We start from the raw sequence: 20724 nt of genomic DNA, 5'->3' as shown, positions 1-20724 counted from the left end.
GCCACAGGGCAGTTTCAGGGATGAACCATGAAGGATGAACCATTCACAGCCCTGTCACAGGGATGTGAAGCCTCCAGAGCCCTCAGAGTGTAAGGAGAACTGAGAGGGAAGCTCCTCCCTAGCATTAGAGCTACCAGTGTGACACAACTCCCTGTCTTTTAAGAAACTTTCATGTTTAGGTTGTGAAAAGAATCCTGCTTGTGATCTCAGCAGTGCAGGGAAAAGACTCAGCCTAATCAATTTTAGAACCAAGGAAGTCCTTGCTCTAAAAATAGATCCACTGTCTGCCAATGGACAAAATTTGTAATTTGTTCATGTGGGAATGCAAAGCACTGAGCAGCTTGTGAAGGCAGGGACTGTATATGTGCTCATAAACATGAGCTTAGGAAATGAATTTCAGATTGTATTATTATTATTATTATTATTATTATTATTATTACTATTATTATTATTATACTGACACTGTCCATTCTACTTCATGCTTGTATAACACTGTGGTCACTGTTTGCTTTAGGTTCAAGAGCATCTTGAACTTCAAAACATTCAAAGGCAACGCCCCTAAGAGTTGGGTGTTGCAGAAAAAATTGTTTTTCCCACCCCTGTGATGCTGCAGGGTTGCTCACCTGAATTACCAGGTATCTCTGAGGGTCTCGAGCCATTCTAGAGAATTCAGCAGCCAGCTCCTTGAATTTTGGCCGACTGTCAGCATCAATCATCCAGCCTGGAAGAAAGATGAGAAAAAAACCCAGCTAAATGTCAAGGGTGGAAATCATTCTGTTTTTTCAAATGCACAAGTTTGAAGTGCTTGATAGCTCTGGCCCAAAGAAAAGTTGCAATAAAGAACCCAGAAGAATGGAAAGTCACAATTCTATGATGCATAAAAGGGGAAACACCTGGTTTTGGCCAGGCTAGATTGTTCCTTACTGCATGGAATTTTCCTTAATTTGCTGGGCTCCTCTTGGTCCCAGAGATAGCAACACCACCTTGCAATTTTCTCCATCTTGCACACTTGGATATCAGCACTGACTGACTTTTATTAAGGATGTATCTCACCACATGGGATATTTTTGCATTCAACAAAGCCTTTGCACAATTTAATTTCCACACCTCCATGCACAGTACAACTCTTTTCAGAAAATACTTATTTACTTGTAGTTGTCCTTTCCTTTTTTTTTTTTTTTTTGCAGGGCTTTTGTGTACAAAGCAAAAGGGAAAGGAGTATATATGATGGATGAGATGTCTGTATGTTAATCTCACTTAAATTAAGCCAGAAATATCAGAGAGATATTTCTAATTCTTTTTAAATTAGAAGCATAACCTTGGAGGATACTGTCATTAGAGGGGGTATCTTGGAGATAAAAAAGTTGGAAGAAACCATGTGCAGACTTTTTTCCTTTTTTACTAGAGTAAAAATATTCATAAATTTTTGTACTGGACTAAGAATGATAAAAAAATAATCCTCTCTCTAGCAGTTCTTCTATTAATTTTACTTTTTATTATTACTATTGCAATCATCATTCTTGCTACCAACAATAAAACCTTTGTGATTTCTTTCCTCGATATTTAGAAACGGGATTTCTCCTCACAACCTTCTCTGGCTGGGTATCCATGTGCCATAATTATTTTAAATACTATCTTTTTTACATCAGAATCAATTGTCATGGAAATGACAAGGGTTTACAGTAACAATCATACAATTTTGACTTCACAGCAAGAATATGAGATAATATCTGACAGTAATAAGAGGCTGAGCTAACTCGGCCCTTCATAGCTAACAAATGCAAAACTGCAAAAGATGTGCAGACAGTGTTTAAATGGAATTTACAGTGCCTTGGGAAGCTTTTGTTTTGCAGCAGCAGCTTGCCCTGTTTCCCAGCTCTGTTGGAGACTACCTATGCAAATGTTCTAAACCAGGGTCCCTCTTGCAGCCAGCACAGGGGTATCAAAAGTGACAATTCCTTACACTTCACCATCACCATATAAACATCAATAGTGCAGATTGGGGGCTGGGGCAGGCGCTCTCCCTTCTCCAGGAGGTCAGGGATCTCTCGAGTCGGGATTCCATCGTATGGCTTCCCACCGAAGGTCATCAGCTCCCAGATGGTCACTCCTGGGCAGAAGAAAGAGTGTCAGTGTTTGGGGTCACACTGCTCAGATTCCCTCACAGCAGAGTAGCCTGGCTCAGCTCTGGACTGTAATCTCTTCTTCTCCACCAGTGCCTGGAAAAACACTGAAGTTTGGACTGGGGGGACAGGAAGAGTTGAGCAAGTGGCTGCACAGTGCTTAGCTGCCATCTGGGCTTAAACCATGACAGTATGCCACTTAAAAACTCTGGAAAATGGTCAAACAGCGCTTTGTGGCAATGTTCAGATACAACTTCCCCCATTTTTATTGCTGTAAGAAATGGCATGATAGACCTGAGGCACATGAGAAAGGTCTGAGACAAATGAAGGGTGGTAAAGTAAATGGGTGCAATAACAAAAGAATGCATCACACTCTTTTATCAAAAAGGGAAATGAGTGCCTGATGTACTCTATTATTTTAAAGGGGGAAAAGCACAGATGTTCCCTAAAGGAGAGCATCGATTTCCCACAAAGGTACAGCACTGAGTAACATTAGGTCACTGGCTTTGCCTTGGAAGCCATTCACAGCCACTGCTATCATTTCTTCCCTTAAATCACCTTATGGATCTGAGTTTATCATAGTGCTGCACTACAAAGATTCTCTTTCAGAAAAGCCATAGGATTTGTTTTGGCTTCAGAGCTGGAAATAAAGATCATATATCATAAGTAAAAGAATTTGTGCCTGAACAGAATCTTAAATATTGAAAATGCTGTTTTCACACTGTTTTGTTTAACTTTTATTTGTATTGCAAAGGTCATTCTAAGCATGCCTCAGATCAGTACCATATTTTGACAACTGTCATGCTAATGTGAAAAGTGATGGGCAAAATTACCACATGAGTAAACCACATTTATTTCACCCTCATTCATCTCCTTGCTGATACGAAATAACTATTGTTAATATTGTTAACTACTGTCAAATGTTTATGGTCTTTTCCTTTCTGATTATAGACGTTCTGGGCTTCCTGCATTTAAAATGACTTTCATAAATGAAGACATATTTTTTCCGGAGTGATCCAGGGTATATAGAATTTGAAGAGAAAGAGCAGCTTTACAAGATCAATTGAACTCTCCCAGGCTCTTTTCAGCTGACTAGAAGAGGACAGCTACCCAGCCACAGCAAACAGTGTCTTTTGCTGCTACCCACAGGTAAAAATGAGTAATGAATAGAGCTGTGCACCCTTTTGGTTCAAAATGATATGGCAACAGAAAATGCAAATAGGACTCCATAGCCCCAGACGTTGCTGCAAATTTCCATTTACAAAGGTATACATGATTTTATTAGTAATAGCTATACCAGATAAACAGGCAGAGACCTCAGCAGATGTGGCAGACAGCTCATCTGAATAACCATTAGCAACACTGAACGAACACCTCATTTCTCAAATATGACTTTTTCTCAGCGTGTGTAGCTCACCAATTCCCAAGTTATCTGTGAAATTAAATAGATGCTTGTTCTAGTTAGTTTGGAGAGCTTGTCTCTTCCTTTTCTTTCTCTTGCCATATTTGCTCTGTATTATGACAAATTCCCTTTTATCTGACTCTAGGTAGAGAAAGTCCCATAAGCCTGAAAATGTTTTTTGACATTCATGGCTTTTAGAGTTGAGCTTTTCAAAGACTGCTGAAAATTGTGACCTGCAGCTGTATTTTTATGAATCCATGGCTAAGCTGAAAGAGGTCTTCTTCTGTCATAATAATCAGCCAAACTGCTACCAGACCCCACCTGGAGGCACTCACCCCAGCGGGGAACATCATGATAATACATTTCAGTGAGCAGGGAAGTAACACAGGAGACAGTAACAATTGCTGCTTAGAGTTACACATTTAAAGGGGGAAAACAAAAAACCTGAAGAGCAAATGCCTCTGGAATTAACTCCTTTAAGAAAAGAGGATATCTTTAACATACTTTAACACAACTTGGTTTAATGCTTTAAAAGACACAAATTTTTAAATTAATGATATGAAGATTTACCATAGCTCCACACATCACTCTGATGGGTAAATTTCCTGTAGTGTATGCACTCCAGAGCCATCCACTTAATGGGCATCTAGGGAAGGACAAGAGAAGTGTAACCTTAGAAATACATTATTAAAACAATACAAACAGATCCTGTATGAAGACAAACAACTTTCTCCCTCCCTCCTTCAATGGTGAGATTGAAAAAAAACAGAGGAAATGGCTGTTCCTGCCCTCTAGAATGGGGCTGTGCCTCATAAAACTTGGAGGTGGGAAAGATGAACCAGTTACCTGTAGAACTTGTGATATTTACAGATTCAGAAGTAATGGAATAACCTGTGCTTTCATCAAGGGAACATAAAAGAGGGATCAACACAAAAATGGCATAAAATTCCCCTAAATCTGAAGTGCAGCAGAGAAGGTGGAATCCAGAAGCTTTTTTTCCTTAACAGTGTGGAATCTCTGCAATCTGAGTGAGATAGCAACACTGCTACCTCAGCTGTTCTCTAATGAGGCCAGCTTACAATGCAGTGACCAAGACACTTCACCATCCCCATCATCACCATGGTAAACAGGCAATGAGGAGAATTTGCAGTGTTTTTTTGTTAACTCCTAATATCTGTTAGAAACTTAGCCATCCCAGTTCTCTGTATCAGCACAGCAGTGGGAAAAGTCGCTCCCCAAACGAAGTCAGCACCCCACGTTCATTCCTGTGTCATGGAATCATCTCTTCTGACAGAGAAGGGTGTGCAGGCAAACCAAACCTCATTCCTGCATTCCAGCCCATCCTCCTGAGTTCCTGTTAAAATGGGATTCATGGTGTTTCCCATTCCTGAGCTGGGCCCAGCAGGCACAGCCTGATGCCTCAGGTTTTAGCTTTTATATTTTTCAGATTCTGTGCTGCTTTAGTGGGTGGGTCTGGGCTTCATATTAGGGGATGGTGAGCTCTCTTCACAGAGCAGGGAGACAAAACAATTCCTTCTCTAGCTGGGGACTAAGGACAGATGATCCACATTTCAGGCCCAAGAGCACAAACAGTGTGGACTGGAGAGAGAAAAACAAGAAGGATGGGACTTCATAACCTAAAGCTATAATTAGACAATTAACTCCAATATGCAAATGGAGCAGAACTTATAAAAGTGAGAGACCCTGTGACTGGTCATCCATTTTGTGACCATTTTGGTTCCTCTTGGGTGCAGCCCTGGCTGGGCTCTTGTGCTGCCCAAGGTGGATCCATTGAGGCCTTTCATTATTTAACTCCATCTAGCCTCTGTTCTAGGTCAGCTTTTACAAGGCATCACAACCTTGCAGTCTGTGAATTTCTCATGGACAAGCACTTAGGAGATTTTTACCTGGCAGGGAGGGACTCCTATGGGTTGCCTCCAATTTGGAACCATGGAAGAGGTACTGGAATAAACCAAAGGGATGAGTAACTGCAGGCAAAATCTGAACAGATGGTGGGTGTAAAAGCAGAGGATGTGTCTTCATTCAAACCCTTATGAAACTACCTTCCATGAAGTTCACTAATGAACACAACCTATAGAGTTATGGCAAAAATAGCACCTTGTAATAAAGGCTGCCTTAACTCTTGCAAAGACAGTTCATCCTCCCCCACTAAACTCTGCAGAAGTGCATTGATTTCATTCCCATTGTATCCCAGATGTGAACAGTCGCTGAAGGAGCAAAGCTCTCTTGTTCACTATGGGATAACTCAGGTTGGAAGTGACTCAGGAGGCCTCTAGTCCCACCTCAGGTTCACAGCAGGTTCAGCTACCTAGGAGATTAGGCCAAGTTGCCCAGTCTGGACTTGAAAATCTTCAGGGATGGAAACTGCACCACCTCTATTGACAACCACTTGATTGTCCAGTCTGAACCTCCCTTAGCATGCTCTCAATACTGATTTCACAGGATGCTTTTCTGGACCTGGGAAGTGACACATCTGCCATAAATCCTACTCCAGAGCTCTCAGCAGGGTAACAAGTCCAAGACACAGCTGCCAGGGAACAGCTGGTTTGCAAGGATCAACTCTTTTTCTGTCATTCACTGTCAGATGGAGGGAAGAGGCTGAGGGTAACCAAGAAGAGGATTACAGAAATGAGGGAACCAGGGGAAGCTGCCAAAACACCACCTTCCCTGCCAGGAGGTTTCTTTCCATGGGGAAGTTGGAAAGCACTGGTGGCTTCTCTCAAGCTCTTCACCTCCCTGACTGACCTGGCCAGGTGATCCACAGGCAGCAGCCGCACAAACAAGGCAGCAGCTCATCCCAGAGAACAGCACACACTGGCACCAGCTGCTTGTCCCAGACAAGGGCACGAGCGAGCACAAAAAAACACAGATTGCAAAGAGACAGAAAGCAAACTGAACATCCAGGAAAAGGACTGACAGGTGGGATTCTGTGACAGATCGAAATGGGGAATTTCAAGATGTTTAGGGAGCAGCCAGAAGCACGATGTACTTACTGCCTTCTGAATTTTATCATGCATTAATCTGAAATTGGCAGAAATGAGGTAAGGCACTACATGGCCATGGTGTGGTTGGCTGGAAAGTAATAGGGGAAAAGATCTGGTTTCAAAATTATCCTCAGGCTGGCTTTTAGTGGCCTGGCATTCAGCATGGTATTGAAGAGGTGGGCACATGACATAACATATGCAGGCTCTTCCAATGTGATAGAAGAGCTGAATTCTCTTGTTCTGTGGCCTTCCCTTTTGTTTTCACAAAAATTACCTGTCTGGGAAAATGGGACTGCATGTTGTTGAGGTGTATACTGGCCAGAGAAAGGGGCTGGGCAGGAATGCCCCAGAACATCCATCACTCATTGAACCAAAGTGTTCAAAACAAAACACAAACTGGAGCATGTGAAAAAAAAAGCTAACTCTGAGTGTGAAAACTGCTCGTGCAATTATATTTCAATGCCTGGAGAAGCTCACTGTGCAAAAAACAAGCAGCCTTTATGTGTGCTTTCACACCAGAGTTCTTCTGCAAGGCAGGGCTTTGCTCAGTCACTGACAGACTCTCTCACACAGACAACAGTCCCACAGGGACACACCGACCCAAGGAGTAACTTCAGGAGGTTTGTCACAGCATGGCAGATTTATCTCCAGACATGTTCAGTGCTCACCTTTCCCCCATCAGCATTGTACTCCTTTTCATCCCCTTCCAGAAGTCTGGCCAAGCCAAAGTCGGTGATTTTCACGTGGTTTGGTGATTTCACCAGGACATTACGGGCTGCCAAGTCCCGGTGCACGAGTCTCCTCTCTTCCAGGTACATCATTCCCTGAAGGAATAAGAACAGTACAGTAATGCTAATATGTCTTACATGGTTTTGGAGAGCTAACTTTCACTGGTGACATGTAAAATGGCTGGTTCAATTATGAGTATTTACAATGAGAAAATGGCCTAGAGGGCAGAAGTTCAGCATTGCTCTTGCTCTGAACAGAGGCAGGATTAGATGACCTTGACTTAGTCCAGTATGAATGATTCTATAAGATTCAATTACCAAAGAGAAAAAAACCAACAAAATAACATATAGATAGCTCTTTTGCTTCAGCAAGCTTAAGATCTGGAAATGTGAGACAAAGAAAAGAAATATTATGGCCCTTGCTCTTCAGACAGGAAATGTGATGACCATAAAAAATAATCAATTTAGCCAAAGTCCCCCAGAAATTAGACCACACTGGGAAACAATCCCAGCTCTGTCACATGCCAGACAAGTGTCTTTAATTCAAGGCAAAGATTCTTGTCCATCTTCAAATGGTTTTTAAGTTGGTCACAAATTCTCACTATCCTCAGTGGATTAGAAGGAACACAATTCTTTATTCCAAGTGCTGCAACTCCCTCACCTTTTCACTCCCTTAAAATATTGCCTGTAGTATTATAATAAGGCATTAGATCAATGGCCCTTTTTTTATGAGCATATATATTCTGTTAGAAGTATATTCTGTTAACAAGCCCATCCAGCTGCCTTTAAAGATAAGGTAACATACACTCAAACTGCTTGGCCTTAACCTTATTCTTATTCTGATGGGAGACTAACCATCCACCACCAGTATGGAAATTTGCACCATGCTTTGTGACACTGGGATCAACACCAAAGCTTGGTCTTATTAATTATATAACACACAAAGGATAGTTGGGCAGGGTTACAAGCCTATAATTTCATTAAAAGGCATTTCTGACATTAACCACCATTATTAGAACTTAGAGAAATGAAATCACACACTTGACAATTGCCTTTAAGGTATCTCTTAATATATTAGCTCTGTATAATATATATGATAATTTTTAAAAAGTCATTGCTGAATACCAAAGAGATCATATTATCCCATAATACAGATGATAATTCAGAGAGTCACATGTAGTGATTAAAATAACCAGATTACTCAGTGCCATGGGCCAGATTTTATTATCCCTCCACAGCCTGAGGAGCTCACAGGTACCTGCCCCCCATGCTCTCTGGACCCAGCCCTGGCACAGGATGCCCAGGGAAGCTGTGGCTGCCCCATCCCTGGAAGTGCCCAGGGCCAGGCTGGATGGGGCTTGGAGTAGAAAACATCAAAACATGCTTGGAGCAGCCTGGGATAGTGGAAGGTGTAACCCTGCCCATGGCAGGGGGTGGAACTGGATGGGCTTTAAAGTCCATTCCACCTCAAGGATTCTATGAAAGTGGATGTCTATACAAAAAGCATCAAATGGAGCCCTAAACTGGTTTTAGGTGAAAAATTTCAATGCAAATACCAGTAAAAGCTTTGGAAATATGTGGGAGAATGCTTGGCATAAACAGTTTTTCATGCAGTCAACATGAAGGGATTTTAAAGAGGACACAGGGACTCTTTGGCATAAAGCAACTGAAGTTATTCTTTAGAAGCACTGCTGTTTGAAGCAAACACACCCTCCTGCCAAGTGCAAATCAATATTTTTGGCTTTTGACCATCAGAATTGTAAGTCTTTAAAAGAATCATGTTTTTTGACATCAATGTTTTTTGACTTCAAATTAAAAGTGCTAGAAAAAGAGACAAATCTCATGGGCTAAACAATTGTGAGGCACACAAGAATCACACTGTGATACCATTGATGAGGGAATTCTGCTGGCATCAGAATATATCAGGCCCAAATAAAATTATAATCTTTAATACTTGTACCTATCAGCACTGAAACAATATGAAAATGTTGCAGATGGCTTTGGCCAAAATGAAAATACAGAATTTGTCTTGTGGAAATCAAAACCTGTACCAAGGCTTCAGCCTCCTGTTTCTAGTTAATGATGGCAGGAAGGTGTGCAAAAACATCCTTCATTGGAAGAGTTACACAACCAAATTCCCAACCATGCCTCTTTGGTCTTTAATTTAACTATCTTGAATTTCAAGCATTTTTTTAAAGCTATAAGCTAAAGCTTTAGGACATGTCACTGTTTATTAATTCACTTCCATTTATTCCAATTTTGTGCTATTATTTAGTATCATTTTAGCAAGATTATATTTCATTCATCCTAACCCCACACTCTCTCAAGAACTAGAAAAATGTGTAATCACCAACACCTTGCATTGCTGCTCAGCTGGTTTTCTTTTGTTTTCTGTCCAGAAAGAGGGCAGAAATACCTGCCTGTGGATCACTGCAGTTTGCTTCACCTCTGTCAAACAACCTTTTTAGGGCTGTCTCCCCCCTGTGATATCTAAAAGCCAAAACCAGCCCCTGTAGGGTTGGTTGGCAGCTACAAAATCCTCTGCAGAGCCCATGGTCTGCAGGAAATGTAAATCCTCTTGGGAATACCCAGTGGAGCCATGTTTCATTTTCCTGATACCCTATCAAAAAGCTTTAAATGTGGGTGCAGAAGCATAAAAGAATATATATATATAACATATATATATATATAATATTATACATATATACACACATATATGTATGTATATATTTTCAACAAATGAGACTATCCAAGTGAAAGGAAAAAAAAATTAAAAAAAAAATTAAAAAAATTTAAAAAAGGGAATCCTACAGTATTCACTGCAGCAATACTGCCTAAACATATATTAATCAGAGAACCACTATCTGAAGACATTTTTGAGCCTGGCAGGGGAAAAAAGCTCTATTTGAATCTTTAATCTTTCAATATGATACAGAAGTATGATAAAAAATACACAGTTGGTGGCATCCCCACCTAAAAAAAAACCATGAGAGAAAACCAGGAGGACATTTTATGAGTTGAACAAAGTTATTCGTTAAGAGCTATGAAAAAAGATCTTCTGCAATTTTATTAAGGAGTGTTTATAAATTCTCTGGCACTGTGACAGCTTTGGAATGGTCACTTCAGGTTTGCTCTTTTCACAAGAAAACATATCAGACCTGAAAATGAGAAAATGTGCTGGCAATAAATGGAAGTTGGACAGTGGAAAGGAGACTTTGTGTCAAAAAATCCACGGCACAAGAGAAGACAATGATCTGGGACAGCTTTCTGATCTTTCCAAGTGCTGAACTTCAGTGGAGAAAACATAAAATTAGGTTCATAAAATATTAGGATTTCCAGTGCTGTGGAAGTATCACCAAAGCTAAGCTGGTGAAGGAAATGGGGGAATAAAAGGATTTTTTAAAAAAGGAAAATGAAGTTTTTCTGGCAAATCACAGGTTTGAGATCTGCCTTGAAGTTGTGGCCATAATTTGATGTTCCTTTACTTTAGTATAAGCAGTTCTACTTTTTTTTTGCTGTAATTTGCCTCCCAGTTTCTGGGGGAAGCACAGCCTCCATTTGTAGAGCTCAGAGTGTCAGAGGTGTGAGCACAGACTATTCCAGATGCTGTAACTTGACTTCCTGACCTAACCTAACTTGACTTCCTTCACTTTCCTGGACTTTTTGGAGTCCCACCTCTCTTCTGAGGATGCTTCTAGTTTTGTTTCAAAAGTGGCAGCTACTGTGCAGGGAATGCCCAACTCTGAACTGCAACTCTTGCCTGAAAGCTCCTTCCCTCAAGTGCCTGGATTTCATCTCCAGAAAAAAAAAGATATTCATTACTCAGGACAGAATTCAAACAGGTATGTAAGTCATTAAATGCAAAGTCCTTTTGGGATAATTGCTAGAGATGAACTGAAGTGTGTTGAATCATTAACTAAAGTTTAACATATGTCTTCTGTCTTGCACGACATGACATCATTTTGCAAGAACAAATCAAATTTTAAAAGTAAGGATAAAGACCTTCACCTGCCCCAAGACCTTCAGCAATACCAGCCCACAGTGAACCCCCTATAAATACTTTTTTTTCAGTGTGATTTTTAGTTGTTTTCTACACTAAATGTAATTGTTTCTCTAAATTGAGGGCATGTTTATCTTATGCCACCCAGGAATTAAGAGCAGCCTGGTTTTTTTAATAATAACTTCCACCTGCCAAAACCAGCACACATGGCAGATTGACCAAATTCATTCTCCAGGTACATGAAGGAAGAAAATTCCAAGTCCAGCTCAATTCTCATGGACATTAATTTGCAGCCTTGGAGACTGCTCTCTTACCATCCTAATACCTCAAGGCTTGCTTAGCAGTGTGAATCACTGCAGAAAGCCTCAAATGATCATCTTTTCCCCTGCACAGCCCATGGAAAAGGTGTAATTTTGCCTGGGCTAAACACACTTCCAAGGAAAACACTGTGCCCTTTGTTGTCAGCAGCAACCACACTCGTGCAGGTAGCTGTTCCTGCAGAGAGAGCTGTGGGACAGAAGCACTGACACTGCTCTGAAAGGCCCTGCCTCAGCTGCAGGGGTGTGAGGTCCTGGCACTGCAGGTCACCTCCCTGCCAAGGGGAGCGAGGGGGATGCTGCCAGCCCCAGCTGGGGACTCGCTCACCTCGTGCTAGGCACACATTCCAAAATGAATCCTCACCCATTCGGGGCACCATTTGTGTTGGCTTGTGGTGTTTTTCTTTTCCCTTTCACAAACAGGACAGGACTGCTGGACATTCCTTGAGCTTTACTGCAGCATCAGCCTCATTGCATGGCTGAGACAATTGGAAGATGGCAAAAGCTCACATACAGCCAACAAAGATTTCTTTGTCACAGAGCATTTTAAAAACTTTCTAGCCAACAGCACATTGCTAAAGCTCACAGACAGTTGTTCTAGCCAGTCACTGAAAGCACACCTACACCTGCTTCACACAATGCTGGCTTGTCTGCTCTCTATTAACAATACACAATACTTCATTATTAAGCTTAAAACTTCCTAATATCTCGCTGAGCATAGTTTTCTGCAGTCTTCAAGTTTATCTTAGCCAAGCCTAAAACTCAAGCTATTGCTTCATGTCCTTGCTTACTGTACTATTGTAACTTTTTCTACCTTCAGACTTTGCAGCTGCAGCTGATTCTAAGTTTCTCTGCTCTCTCTATGTCTAAGGCCTGCTTTTACATCATCTTACCTTTACTGTTTCCCACAGTGGGATGTCCTGAGTGGGTTGGGCTGGGAGCTGGCACTGGAGGTCACCTCACAGCCAAGGGGAGTGAAAGGGGATGCTGCCAGCCCGAGCTGGGGACTCACTCACCCCTCGTGCTAAGCACACCTCCACCAGCTCACCCCTGAAATGTCTGCAGCTCTGCCAGCCCTGGTGAAGCTGGCAAGGGAGAACCAGTCCTGGAAGCACAAATATTTAGGAGTGCAATTCAATTATAGGGGGTGAGTTAATCTCTCTCTCTTTGGTAAAGGGCAGACAAAGAAAACTTATGTGATAGTCATGTATTTCTTCCCATCTCCTGCTCACTTGACAAGCTCTTTCAGTTTAATTTCTCTTCAGTTTGAGTTTGAAGCAATGTGCTGTTAATGTGTAACAAGCTGTATCTCAGGGTAAAAGTGCTTTTATCTCAAGCTGGCCATCTCCAGATGCACAAAGTTGATATAACTGTCTGGATTTGCTTACAGTTGCTTTGGTCCTGTCCACCTGAGCAGGACCAGATGACAGAAACTTTGCCAGATCTGCCATCTGAGCAGGTGTGACACGAGCAGAGGGGACACTGCTGATAATGTTTTCATCACAGTCCTGCTGTGACTTTGCTAAATCTTTTCAGACCAAACAGTTCAGAGTACACAGAAGCAAGACCAAGACATCTGTACTTGACTCAAGAGATGGGATCCCAGTGGAGCTGGATTATTGTCCCTATGGAAAGGCAAGCAGTGAAAACCCAACTCCTGCACAGGTAACCTGAGCTAGTTCTGCTGGGAAAAGAGCAGTGATGTTTTGAACTTAGGTCAGTTTTACATCTCTCCACATGTGGCTCACCTAGAGGTACAAATTCTGTCTGCTCACACATGGGCTGGCTCAGCTGAAGCACAAAACTGGGATGAGCTGGTTCCATACCAACCACAGGAGGACACACACTACCCATGGCAATATAAAAGTGGCAGTTGTACATCAAAAGAGCGAGTCTGGATAAAAAGAAGTCAGCACCAGATATTTGCTTTGCACCATGTGGCAGCTGCAGTTTATCTGTCCCAGAAATAGTCCAAAAGCCTGATTTACTACACTGCTAAACTCCATCCCAGGATACAAAATAAAGATGTTGCTAAAGCACAACAGGTCGAAACAAACTCAAGAAGCCAAAGTGAAGGGAAGGAGGCTATGAGGCTGATTAGATGAGAATTATAGGAAAAATGCAGTCTATTCCAAAATGACAGGTGATTCATAAAGGGAGAAAGAGTGGAGAGAAATGAGAGGAGAAGCAATTTCATAAGCTTATGACATTTCAATGCTTAATTGACTGGACTGAGCAGACATTTTGATGGGCCCAGACCCACTCCAATCTTAAATTAACATCTCAGGAATGTCATCTCACCCCCTCATGGCACAGATAAGTGGGTCACTGCTGAATTGACTGGTTCTCAATTCTGAGCTTGTGGGGCCCTTGAAATAGAGCTCTTTATGCTGGAGAGGTGCTGAAGCTCCTCAGGCAACACCAGGAGGGGAGTTCGTTCCACTGCATCATCAAACACGTCCTTTGTCTGAACGCTGTGGAAAGATGAGTTGTCTCCCAGGCTCCCTGAAATTATGCAGCTTTCTGGATTAGGTGGTGCTGAATATAAAGAGTCTGTGAAGCACTTCACATTCTTCTGATGGAAGATGTTACATAAATCTATTAAGTAGTATAAGCAGCGAGATGCAGGCCAGGTTTTTATTTCAATACTGGCCATACTGGACGTGGCTCTGAGCTCTGGTCCCGCCTACAGGCACATCTGTGCAGCTCTGCAAAGTTCATACCCAAGAGATTCCTGAGGGAGGGAGCTGTGGGGCTGGGCCTAATCTCCATTTTGCAATTAACTCAGGTGCTTTCTTCAGGCAGCTGGGTGCAAGGTGCTCTCCTGTGCCAGCTCCATTCTCCATCAGTGGGCAAACTGGGTCCTACTGGCTGTGATACCCCTTCACCCAGAGCAGGTCTCCCAGCCTCCTGGGCTGTGTGCACAGACTTTGTTCCTCTCCCTCATTCCCAAAGAGCTGAAAAGGACAGGGATATTCTCCCATTAGCTCTGAAGAAAACCACAGCCCAGGGGACTGCAGCCCAAAGAGGAGAGAGAAATTGCAGCTTGTACACAATAAGTGTATCAGCAGTGCACTTTGTGCAGTTCTGCCTGCAACTGCACCAACAACACCTTTTTCTGTGAAAGAGGCCTTTAAACAAGAACTAACTGCCTAAATAACAAACTTATCACTGCAAAACTCTCCTTGCTGGGCAATAACATTTACTGCAAAGCAACTACAGTTTAGAGATTGGCAGGATCACAGCCCTGATGACAAAGGCTGTTTCAAATTGCTGTTTCAAAAGCAAATCATAGCAATCTGTGCTACTCGTGCCAGCAGAAGGAACACACCTGTCCTCTGATTTGGGAAGTGCTCAGAGACTTCAGGTTTACAGCCCCCAGTGGATCACATACTCCTGGAAAGTGTTTGATGCTTTTCAAAGTGGCAACCAAAGAGAGCTATCAATTTGAACAGGCTCTTGGAATGCCATTCTTCTCCCTTCCATTAATTGCTTCAGTTAGCCTAGCTCCAGCTCCTCCCTCTGAAGAGGCAGGAAGGCTAAAAGCAGGAGTTCCCAGTGCAGCTGTAATGGGGGAGCTGTGACTTTCCTGATGCTGTAGCTCCAAACTGCCCAGCAGGGAGATCACTTGGCTTTCCTGGAAGGAAGCCCATAGCAGCACACTTGAACAATGGGCTACTTCTCCCCCAGCCAGCCCCTGACCTCTTGCCAATGCAATTACAGTCAGGAGAGAGTATTGTGCAGTGCATTCAGTCTCTCCAAGAAAGTGTATTTAAAATGGATTACTTCTGCTCCTTAGGCAGGCAATCAATAGAGATGTGGACTGCAATAAGTACAGAGATGTCTGTGGGCTGCAGCACTTATCCTCTGTGTCTCTTCAGAAATTAATTAAAAATCAATGAAGTGTGCAGCCTATTAATAAGGAACCTCCAGATTAACAGATGCAAGCACAGCTTTCCCTCAGGTTCAGGACAAGCACAGCCCCAGTGCAAACACTGGAAACTCTCCAGCACTCCAACCATACCTTACCCTGACCTTTCATGGCCATGCCCTGCACCTGGCTGAACTGCAATATCCCCAACTTTATGCACCCTTAACAGATTATTACATGCTGTGTATTTCCAGTGGGCTAAACAGGAGGAACTGGGGGAAGCCTTCAGAGTTTCAGAGTTTCTCTGCTGGCCTACTGCAGCAGAGAAATGAAGCTGGAAATGAACTCAAGGCAAAGCAAAGCCACCTGTGTGAAGGTGGGGATCCAGCAAACATCTAACAGAGGGTCCAATGCCTTCTCTTAATTATATTTTTTTCTTTAGACAGCTTTCTTGGGAAATGACTCCTGACCGTGTAGCAGATAATTTTCCACTGGAAGTGTGTTGATAAACTGGCATGTCATGCACTGGATGCATGGTTTTCCAGCATTCATCTGATGTAGATGCATGCTATGATAATAAAATATGTGACAAAACAGGTCTTTCCTGTGCACTTTGGCTGGTTTGGCTGAGACAGTGTTTTTGGACAGCTGAAATGACACTGCCCAGGGAGCAGACAGGGAACACTGGTGGCACTATCTTGTGTGCTCAGACAAAAATCCCACAGGAAGAGCCCACAACAGCTCCCTGCTTTGCAAAAGGCAAATAGGTACAGAATTCCACTGAAACACTTGAGAGGTGAAATTTTTTACCTCAAGACGTGTTTCATAGGGCACTCTCAGTCCAATTATAAGCTGTTAGCACTATCCTGTGTCCTCATTAAATTAAGCATGGAGGATTTTATTTTCTTTTCTGAGCAAACAGCATGACTGGGGTTGAATTTCTGAGGCAGGCACCTTTATTTGAAAGACGCCCCTTTGGGGCTCTGTATTTTCACCACTTTTAAAATCACCATTTCAGGGTAAATAGGGAAACAACAGGACAATGGAAGCACTACTTTCAGAAACCACCACTTTAACAAGCTGTTCCAGTGCCAGGGCTACCAGGCTCTGCAGGAGAAAAGTGGAACAAGGGCATATTTACCCTGTCCCTCTCCTGTTTTCTTCTCACGTGAGCAGAGCAAGCAGTTGGTCTGTACATGGGCTTCTGCTTAGGCTTGCAACACTGTTCCACAAAAGAAAATGTTCTGAATCTATTCTAAATGCTTCTGATACTCCGATTCAAGAAAGTTCTTGAATAAATTATAGCTTTGAACTTCCAAACTCTGTTGCCACTAGGTTTCTGAGCACTTCTTAAAAACCCACATCACAGGTAACCATAGCTACCTACTACATACATTTTTTTCCCCTTTTCTAATTGAGTAGCTTATGACAGTGACACAACAGGAGAGGCCAGCCACATAAACAGAGTGTGCACTCTGATAATGGCTGGAGAAACCTGCTACATAACCTATTAACCTTATTCAATAAATACAGATGAGTGCTGGAATGGGGTGTGTGGAAGGCAGAAATGTGCTTTCAGGAGACACCTATTCCCCCCAGCTAAACCATCCCATTATTATTAATGGTTCAGAGCACTGCTGTGCTGACAGTGAGAGCCCACAGAGTGGAGTCAAGCTGCCACCATGCCCCACGAGCTCCCTGCCTTCAGACTGAACCTCCTTCCATCCCATGGTGTGGGGATCATCAAACACCTTTCCCTGGTGTTTCACCATCTGCCACCCTCCCCTGGCCACCTCACGGTGCTGGGAATGCAAACCACAGCCAGAGCAAGGCAAAGGACAGCAGGGCACTGGGGTGCATGGTCTGTCCCCTCCCCTGCTCTGTCCCTCAGCTCAGCCCTACCCAGACACCAACCCCATGGAGATATGGGGGCAACACACCCGGGGCAATTTAAACGAGCCTGGCATTACTTTGTTACAGGATACTCACAGAAAATAAAGTAGAATTCTATCCCTTGAGGTCTGGAGCACTGGCTGCAGTGATATTTTGTGCCATATACTGGTTCACCTTCTGTAAAAGGGACCACAGTCCTACACAGGGGAGAAACTACTTCTAAAGTAGTAAATATCTAAATAAAAATTTTCATCACAGACTCTAAACAATTTTTTTCCCCCTAGATCGCAGAAATATCTGAGGTTTGGGTCAAGCTTTTGAAATCCATTTATTTTGAGGTAAATCTCAGCATTGGAGGTTTTAGTTCCCAAACCTGAGAAACCTCTCAGTGAGCATGAACTGGCTGTTTTAATTGATCTCTGTACAGTTCCCAGCTACAGCAAATACTTTAGTTACAGCTTCTTTTTTTGTTAGGTTGTCTCCAGAGCCAGGGATGCCATGACTTATTTGAAAAGAAAAATACTCATGATTTTGACATCTCGAGATCTCAGCATGTGGGTGGTGAATACATTGGAAATTTTGAGAGCTGCTGAGCTGAAACATGTGACCTGAGTGGTACACAGAGCAATCAGGGCAGGTGTATTCCCACTGATAGTAACATTTTAAGTGTCTTAACACTCCATTCCCGATTTTCTGAATTTAAGGGGAGTTTTTCCATTAATTACAACTGAGACAGGTTCAAGCCTTGGGTCAGTGTTGGTCCCACTGCACAGCACCCAGATGGAACATACAGATCAAATTGAAATGGAATTTTCACTGGGGAAGCAGAGGAAACCCAGCAGCCCTGGACTCCTCTAAAACCCCAAGTCATCTTTGAGAAGACTCATACTGGAGCTTTCTCCCCAGCTATGACCCCATCACCTTTTGCCTCTCACTCTAATCTATAACCACGATTTTTTCTATGATTTGCAATGTCAAACTGCTAGCCCTAGCTATGGAATTCACACAGGACATGGCTTGGAGTAGCCAAAGGGCTTTTAAGAGGATTCAGCCTCTTCCTCTAACCTGTGACCAAGGCCTTCTGTGGATCAGCCACCAACACCCTGGCTAAGAAGGTGTCCCTGTTCCTCCTGTGATTCTGCAGGAGCATTTCCATGCTTCACACTATTGCTCCAGCACTGCCAATGTGCCAAAACTGCTTTTGACAAATTGCCACACAGACACAGGAACCATGTTCTTCTTAGTATTGAAATGAGAAGATTCCTAAAAGGGTCTGCTAATACCAAATTCATTGCAGTGAGTAGATAAGTCTCACACTGCTTTTGGTTCATTTGGATCAGATCCAAACGTGAGAAATCTCTGAGCACAGTTCCCACACTCTCTCGGGCATTTTTTCAGCTGCTCCTCCATCTCTTGGCTGCTTCATTCACAGTTCTTCTCTCTCTCTTTAAAACTGCTGAGATCTTTCAAAGGATCAGCTGTAGAAATTCACTATTTCCCCGAGGACCCAATCTTGCTGCGCTTTTTCTCCTCTCCAATTAAAACTAACATGCATAAGCTTCAAATTTTTCTATCTTGACTGAACCACATTGATTAAAACATAGGCAGAAGCACAACATGACCCCCCAGCAGAAATACCTTTAAGGAGGTATTTACAGTAAGGGTTCTTTAGGAGCAAGGCAGGGAGAATCAAGTTGTCTCTGAGGACAGGATAAAACAATCAGGTCAATAAAAGCTGCCCACCAGTCACCAGGTGTTAGACTGTGATGGAAAGAGCTTTTCTAGGGGTACTGAGGTGGGTGAGAATGCCTGGGATCTCACATGGACTCCTATGAGATTGCTATGACTGGATTACAACACACCCATATGTAATTCTGGCTCTGCCTCTCCTTGCACAACCTCTCCAAATCTCACCATAATAAAATTACTTCTGGCACGGAAGGACACACTGAACTTCCAACCCCAGATTCCAGAAATATTCATTGATAAATCCTAGCCAAGCACAGACAGAATGAATGGCAGTGAGAGCTTCTCAGAAGCTGAACCTCATCTGCTCACACATGGCCATTACTGGAATTGACATTTATTTTCTTTTGCCACTCCATTGCCACGCTTGGCTCCCTAAGAAATCAGGCTGATGCAGCTGTGACATGCATATTTATTTTTCTATCTCTGAGAGTTTATGAGTGTTTTCAACCTGATTTGGCACTACACTTGCCTCAAAAGTTTTGTGTTCCTGTAAGTTTCCTGAAAGCAGGGAGGCAAGGAGAGGAGTAAGGCTGTATTATTTTCCTGCTATTGTGATCACAGTTTTCTTAGGCACAAGAGACTCCATGTAAGAGAGAGACATTATTGAGGATACTTTAACTAGCACTAGGAACATATTAAATTCCAGATAACCTAATCATGAGATATAAATCACAGGCAACCAGCTCTCAGCAGCTCTACTGCTCACAGAACTGCTTTTCCAAAGAGCTCCAGGGGGCCTCGTTGATCACAAATGCATGAAGTTCTACTGGAAGAAAGAATGCAGCCCTATTTACATCCACTTATCCTGAACAAAAGTTAGGGCTTCCTGCACCTACTCTGGGGAGCTGCAGACCAGGACACCACTGCCCACGAGATGATGGATCCTCTTTGCTTGAACTGCTGAATGACACTCAAGAGCAGCTACTGTGGTGCTGCTAAAGGGGTCAGAGACACCCTGTCTTCAGGAAAACTACTGAGAGTGGGAATTTCTGTGGGAAATTGTGTGGGAATTTGTGTGACATTGCCTCAGACAGGCTAAAGATCTCCTGGCCTCAAACTCGTGATAGCCATGGTCCCCTAGGGACAGAAGGTGTTCAGGAATGGGAACATTTGGTGCTTGCTAGGCCAGCTGCTTATTGTGAGGTACCTGTTTGTTCAACACATACCAAGACTCTGCTGTTTGGGTGTTGCAAATGTAAACACAAACATTAATATTGCTCTGGGATCCTGTTTTCCTTGGCAGATGAAGGCAGCCTGGCACTGTGGGCCCACGAGATATAAATTAACCATTGGCACTGTGAATACTGTCATAGATATTAAAATAGATTTAAAAGATGAACTCAACTTTTAGATCTTTCAGGAGCAAGCCTGAGAGTCAGATGTTTAGGGAATGTTCTGAGAGTCAGATATTTGGGGAATGTTTTTCTCTAAGTCTTCTTGCCCCTCCATCCCATTGCCCATGGCTGTGTTGTAAACCCCCATTGCTCAGGGTATTCTGAGGTCTCCAGCTCCACGAGCTCTTCTGATTTCATTTGAAGCAAAACCAGAGATGTTTTCCCTCACTAACTCTGAGGGTGGAAGTACAGGGTGGGTCATGCATCTTAGGAAAGCCTAAGGTGGCTACAAAGGTTGGGTG

The 20724-nt window shown here is 42.9% G+C and overlaps 1 protein-coding gene across 2 annotated transcripts in view; it reads right to left on the bottom strand.

Moving 5' to 3' along the window:
• Positions 1-20724, bottom strand: part of ERBB4 (erb-b2 receptor tyrosine kinase 4) — a 577762-nt gene that overhangs the window by 21290 nt on the left and 535748 nt on the right. For both annotated transcript variants that reach the window (XM_053982239.1, XM_053982236.1), the window contains exons 21-24: positions 7199-7354; positions 4096-4171; positions 1964-2110; positions 624-721 (exon numbers count right to left, since the gene is read on the bottom strand). In XM_053982239.1, coding sequence (XP_053838214.1) covers positions 624-721; positions 1964-2110; positions 4096-4171; positions 7199-7354 — 477 coding nt within the window. The remainder of the gene's footprint in view (positions 1-623; positions 722-1963; positions 2111-4095; positions 4172-7198; positions 7355-20724) is intronic.

This window comes from Vidua macroura, chromosome 7 (assembly GCF_024509145.1).
Source record: "Vidua macroura isolate BioBank_ID:100142 chromosome 7, ASM2450914v1, whole genome shotgun sequence".
Classification (NCBI taxonomy): Eukaryota; Metazoa; Chordata; class Aves; order Passeriformes; family Viduidae; genus Vidua; species Vidua macroura.
The sequence above is the reverse complement of the archived record's forward strand: the minus strand, read 5'-3'. Positions and strand labels throughout refer to the sequence as shown.